Source organism: Notothenia rossii, assembly GCF_949606895.1.
Source record: "Notothenia rossii genome assembly, contig: SUPER_1_unloc_1, whole genome shotgun sequence".
NCBI classification, from domain to species: domain Eukaryota; kingdom Metazoa; phylum Chordata; class Actinopteri; order Perciformes; family Nototheniidae; genus Notothenia; species Notothenia rossii.
The window spans coordinates 95,107-101,784 of NW_027640362.1; the positions used below are offsets into that span (position 1 = coordinate 95,107).

A 6,678-nucleotide genomic window follows, 5' to 3' on the forward strand; every position below is an offset into this window, starting at 1 on the left:
TCTCTCTCTCTCTCTCTCTCGCCCTCCCTCTCTCTCTCTCTCTCTGTCTTTCCCTCTTCCTCCCTGTCTCTCTCTCCTCCTCCTCCTCCTCCCCCCCTCTCCTCCTCTTCTCTCCCCGGTCATGGTGGATTCTCCCGGTGCGATGAAGAAGAGCCTCCCGGTTCCGGAGCTCCAGCCTCTGGACCGGTACGATCTCAGCCGGGCGAAAACCTCCGCGAGTGTCCGCTGGCTGCTGAATAAAGCGTACGGATCTGCAGGTAACCTTCCTCCTCTTCCTCCTCCTCCAGGCTCCTCTTCCTCCGCTCTCTCCCCGCTCTGAGGCTCCTCTGGGTGGGGCTCCGTCTTGCATCCTCCCGCTGAAGCTCCTGCAGCCTCAGCACCGCTCGGATCCTTCCGCGGTTTCAGGCTGCAGGATAACAAAAACGTGTTTAAAATCATATAAATGTGACGGTGCATGTGGGTGTTGTCGTCGTCCCCCCGGCATGCTGTCATTGCTGCGGCGCAACAAAGCCTTCGGTCGGAGAGGAGGGGGGGGGGGGGGGGGTGTTCGGCCTGCGGAGCCTCCAGCAGCGGAACAACACCTTTCATATTCACTGAAATATATAAGGATATTGAGCCATTTGGCCTTTATTCTATCTCAATCTCAAGCTGGACTCGAACCTCTGCAGCTGGTGCCCGATCCCAGCCTGACATTAATATGGATATTATGGATTGACTGTAAAGGGTCTCAGTGTGTGTCAGCAGAGGGAGAAAACACCTGAAATATTAAGAGCTATTTTATTTAGACTATTGGACTATTTCCATTTTATTTTACTTTATATTTTTACTGCCCTACATTTATCTGAAACTCTTATTATTTATTTATTTTTGCATTTTAAGAAATTATTATGTTACCGGGTATGCACAAACAAATGAAATACATTTAAAACTATAATACAAATATTTCTATATGTTGAAAATACTGTGTTGATTACATTTAATTCATTAAAGTCTATAACTAAAGGAATTAAATAAACGTAAAGGAGTACAAGTACAGCGTTTACCTCTGAACTGTAGTGGATTAGAAGTACAACGAAGCATGACATTTAAATACTCAATTAGAGATACCTCAAAATTAATTAAGTTCAGAACTTGAGTAAATGTACTCAGTTACTTTCTGCAGTTCTACAAAAGTGTCCTAGTTTATGTAATAATTCAGATTCCTGTTATATTTGTGTCTCAGCTTCACTGGACAAAGCCCCCAGCGCCTGATTTAATATGAATGTTCGCCCTTAAGAAAACTATCTCAATAAAGAATCTCCTCTGATTCAGATGTATTCCTCCAGACAGAGGAGGACTACTCTTTAAAGAGTCCTCTCCTGTTGATGTTCAGGTGTATATCAGTATGTAGTGTCTCTACTTTAAAGAGTCCTCTCCTGCTGATGTTCAGGTGTATCAGTATGTAGTGTCTCTACTTTAAAGAGTCCTCTCCTGTTGATGTTCAGGTGTATATCAGTATGTAGTGTCTCTACTTTAAAGAGTCCTCTCCTGCTGATGTTCAGGTGTATATCAGTATGTAGTGTCTCTACTTTAAAGAGTCCTCTCCTGCTGATGTTCAGGTGTATATCAGTATGTAGTGTCTCTACTTTAAAGAGTCCTCTCCTGCTGATGTTCAGGTGTATATCAGTATGTAGTGTGTCTACTTTAAAGAGTCCTCTCCTGCTGATGTTCAGGTGTATATCAGTATGTAGTGTCTCTACTTTAAAGAGTCCTCTCCTGCTGATGTTCAGGTGTATATCAGTATGTAGTGTCTCTACTTTAAAGAGTCCTCTCCTGCTGATGTTCAGGTGTATATCAGTATGTAGTGTCTCTACTTTAAAGAGTCCTCTCCTGCTGATGTTCAGGTGTATATCAGTATGTAGTGTCTCTACTTTAAAGAGTCCTCTCCTGCTGATGTTCAGGTGTATATCAGTATGTAGTGTCTCTACTTTAAAGAGTCCTCTCCTGCTGATGTTCAGGTGTATATCAGTATGTAGTGTCTCTACTTTAAAGAGTCCTCTCCTGCTGATGTTCAGGTGTATATCAGTATGTAGTGTCTCTACTTTAAAGAGTCCTCTCCTGCTGATGTTCATGTATATATCAGTATGTAGTGTCTCTACTTTAAAGAGTCCTCTCCTGCTGATGCTCAGGTGTATATCAGTATGTAGTGTCTCTACTTTAAAGAGTCCTCTCCTTCTGATGTTCAGGTGTATATCAGTATGTAGTGTCTCTACTTTAAAGAGTCCTCTCCTGCTGATGTTCAGGTGTATATCAGTATGTAGTGTCTCTACTTTAAAGAGTCCTCTCCTGCTGATGTTCAGGTGTATATCAGTATGTAGTGTCTACTTTAAAGAGTCCTCTCCTGCTGATGTTCAGGTGTGTATCAGTATGTAGTGTCTCTACTTTAAAGAGTCCTCTCCTGCTGATGTTCAGGTGTATATCAGTATGTAGTGTCTCTACTTTAAAGAGTCCTCTCCTGCTGATGTTCAGGTGTATATCAGTATGTAGTGTCTCTACTTTAAAGAGTCCTCTCCTGCTGATGTTCAGGTGTATATCAGTATGTAGTGTCTCTACTTTAAAGAGTCCTCTCCTGCTGATGTTCAGGTGTATATCAGTATGTAGTGTCTCTACTTTAAAGAGTCCTCTCCTGCCGATGTTCAGGTGTATATCAGTATGTAGTGTGTCTACTTTAAAGAGTCCTCTCCTGCTGATATTCAGATGTATATCAGTATGTAGTGTCTCTATTTTAAAGAGTCCTCTCCTGCTGATGTTCAGGTGTATATCAGTATGTAGTGTCTCTACTTTAAAGAGTCCTCTCCTGCTGATGTTCAGGTGTATATCAGTATGTAGTGTCTCTACTTTAAAGAGTCCTCTCCTGCTGATGTTCAAGTGTATATCAGTATGTAGTGTCTCTACTTTAAAGAGTCCTCTCCTGCTGATGTTCAGGTGTATATCAGTATGTAGTGTCTCTACTTTAAAGAGTCCTCTCCTGCTGATGTTCAGGTGTATATCAGTATGTAGTGTCTCTACTTTAAAGAGTCCTCTCCTGCTGATGTTCAGGTGTATATCAGTATGTAGTGTCTCTACTTTAAAGAGTCCTCTCCTGCTGATGTTCAGGTGTATATCAGTATGTAGTGTCTCTACTTTAAAGAGTCCTCTCCTGCTGATGTTCAGGTGTATATCAGTATGTAGTGTCTCTACTTTAAAGAGTCCTCTCCTGCTGATGTTCAGGTGTATATCAGTATGTAGTGTCTCTACTTTAAAGAGTTCTCTCCTGCTGACCAGGTTAAATCTTCCTACTTTAAACTAAATCATAACAACTATTACGTTATTGCAATCGTTTTCAACCTTTAATGGATTGAATTCTTTATGATAACCAACAACATTCATTTGACTTCATTTTTAATTTCTTCCTAATGTGGTTCTCTTTCCCCCTGGTGGAGGAGTTCCACCCTCAGCTGGTTCCTGCTCTGCAGTCCAGTCTCATCCACTCTCCCATTATTCCCATGCTTCCCATTATCCTCCCTGGTGACGACAGCCTCTTCCTGCAGAGCTGCAGAGCGTTTAACCCCTAACAGTGTGTGTTATTACACTGACTCAGAGAGTGGGTTTAATGTGGGTGTTGGAGCTATATATTGCTTTATAGTATTTAATAGTTAAAACATTATGTTCTTTCTGATATCGTTTAAATGTATTCTTAGTTATTGCAAGTTAAAATAGTTTCTATGCTTTTATTTTGATGGCATGTTTGGGCACCTGGTGTAATTGTAAACATTGGAGACCGGTGGAGAAGGGAGTAGAGCACTAGGGAGCACATGGTTCTTTTTACCAGGGTGTTTCAATCCACAAGAAGGAAAGCTAAAGGAAAGAAATATAGGAAACCTGCTCTTTGTAAATGATATTGGATCATTGCCCTGCGTTAGATTCGCTAACTGGTGCCTCCGCGTCAGTGTCACTTTAAAGGAGACCTATCATGCAAAATGCACTCTTGTACGTCCTTCATAAATGAATATGTCTCCCCGGTGTTCCAGGGATCTCACCAAGTGTCAGTCTCTCTTTTCCTCCAAACCCAAATCTCTAAAAACGGGGCTGCAACGGATCGGATACGGACTGATCCAGGAACGAGGAGCTCCGCCTATATGGCCAACTCTCCACCTATCAGGGAAATGGGGGGTTGGGCCGGCCGGCCATTGCCGCTCCAAAGCGCTGGAGACGCTGTACTACATATGCCAGGCCTGTAAGTGGCGCTGTAGTCTGCCACAAAAGCAGCGAAGAAGACTTCCCGCGCATGGTTGCCATGGTTGCCCTTCTGTTTATTCTCCGCTGTGGCTCTTTCTCTCCCTCCCCGAGGCAAGCGTTTGCGCCTCCTGCTTTAAAACAAATGAATAATGACTCTAATCATATGTAAGGGATAATGTGCAGCGGCGCGGTCATAATGGGGAAAAGAACACCGACAGGCAGATCAGGAGCCCCACGCCAAGCGGAGGGATCTAGATCGGCATGAAGGTGTTCTTACCCCGCTTATCACACGGTAGTTCCTGGCAAAGTAACGACATGACTCCCAATATTAACTGAAATGCTTTTATGGATTTAGAAAATGATTTTATTGATTTAAAAAATAGTTGTTTGATTTAAATTGACATGCATCCGCTAAGAAAAAAAGTCCGTTGTTACTGTTTGAACTAACGTAGCAACGGCAGGAACTGCTTCGATAGCGTTTTTGAGGAGCTTTTTGATTACAGATTTGAAAACATCGCTCCTTGCTTTAAAAGTAGCACAATTCATGATGTCAAACCTCGGAAAGTATCTAGATATCCCTGCCCTAATGCCAAAGGAACTGCACACTGAATATGTGTCGCCGTTTGATGTCTATGTCTGGACCGCTGCGTAAAAAGGAGGGTTTCTGCCCCGTTGCTTCTCTTCTTACTTCTATAAGAATAAAACACGGAGGACGGAGATCTCTTTTTCTCCCCCTCTTCTGACAGCCCAGCAGCTGATCTCAGAGCACGCTCCCCTCTCCTGCAGGGGGGCGTGGTCCGCTGCAGGGGGGCGTGGTCAGCTGCAGCTCACAGAATCAGCCCCCTGCAAAAACAGCGCTAGAGAACAGCAAATAGAGCGAAATGAGGCATGGCTAAAATGCAGGATCTTTTTGGTATTTTGAAAAAAAAACTATATTTATATACTTTATATAGGTATGGCCCTACAATAAATTGTTCAAATATAGCATGATAGGTCCCCTTTAAGTTAATTATCTGTTTTATTTATATATGTATGATTTTGGCCTCTACAGTGGGAGTCAGAGGACCTGAGTTAAGGTGTTTTAAAGATGTTTGTGGGAGCACAGTTTGTTTGTCATCAGAACAGTTAGCGTTTGTGCAGTGTTTTCACCACGCTGGGTCACAGAGAGAGAAGTCATCAGAGTCTCAGTGAGATGTGATAATCGTTCATACCTCCAGAGAACCACTGCAGACTCTGGTCTCTGAGAAGTCCTCCCACATCTCCGGGATTATCCTCCAGCTCTGGAATATGGGTCAGCCAATGGAGTGTGTGTGTGTGTGTGTGTGTGTGTGTGTGTGTGTGTGTGTGTGTGTGTGTGTGTGTGTGTCCACAGTAGATGTAGACACACACACACACACACACACACACACACACACACACACACACACACACTCACTCACTCACTTGTTCATGCAGAAGAGGACATTATCTCGTCCTGTAGGCTCTGTGCTGTCACTTCCTGTCAGAGACTTTTTAAGACTTGCAGACCATAATGACCTGAGACTTGGTTTGACAAGACGATGATTTAAAAAGGTTTACTGTTGATAATGTGGACAACCCAGAGTCTGAAGGAGTCTGCCCTGTCTTATTCATTTATTCAATACACTCAATTAAAACTGATAGAAATCAACATCATCGTATCGTACGTTATCTTACCGTATCGCACTGTATCTTACCTTTATCGTAAATGATCGTTTAGTTTAATATCGTTGTCTTTAGTTTTTGTATCGTTCCTTCTTGAATCGTATTCTACTGTAGCGTACCATATGGTATCAATGTTGGATCACGTTACATCGTCCTGTATCGTCCTGTATGGTATCCTTTCTTATCTTATAGTCTCACAGTGGATTGTATCGTACTATAGTATGGTGTCGTATTGTATCCTTCTCCTTTCATATTTTATCGTATCTCATAGTATAGTATAGTATCTCATAGTGTAGTATCTCATAGTATAGTATCTCATAGTATAGTATCTCATAGTATAGTATCTCAATGTGTAGTATAGTATCTCATTTAAGCAATCATACACGAGAGGCCGTTCTTGAACGTCATTATTGGTAAGACAGTACTGCAACAGCGCCGAGGTCCGTACGGCTGTACTGGAGTATCAATAATGACGTTCAAGAACGGCCTCAAGTGTATGATTGCGATTCTATTACACAAACTATCATTGTAATCAACAATATCGTAAAATAATTTCATAATGTGGGCTAATTTGCTCCCAAACCTACACTTTCTGCTTGAGTTAATCTCCGTCAGAAAGTAGTTCCTAGAAAGTAGTTCCCATGGTAACGACTCAACTCGTCAGTTGAAACAGCCGCAAATCTTTCGTTGGTTTTGTGGTCTGTGTCCATGTCCAACCATTCATCAATACTGAGGCCC

The 6,678-nt window shown here is 42.4% G+C and overlaps 1 protein-coding gene across 3 annotated transcripts in view; it reads left to right on the forward strand.

Moving 5' to 3' along the window:
* The first annotated feature begins 40 nt into the window (after nucleotides 1-40).
* Nucleotides 41-6,678, forward strand: part of LOC307025485 (calmodulin-regulated spectrin-associated protein 3-like) — a 24,394-nt gene continuing 17,756 nt past the window's right edge. For all 3 annotated transcript variants that reach the window (XM_079694873.1, XM_079694874.1, XM_079694875.1), the window contains exon 1: nucleotides 41-257. In XM_079694873.1, coding sequence (XP_079550999.1) covers nucleotides 122-257 — 136 coding nt within the window. In that variant the 5' untranslated portion in view covers nucleotides 41-121. The remainder of the gene's footprint in view (nucleotides 258-6,678) is intronic.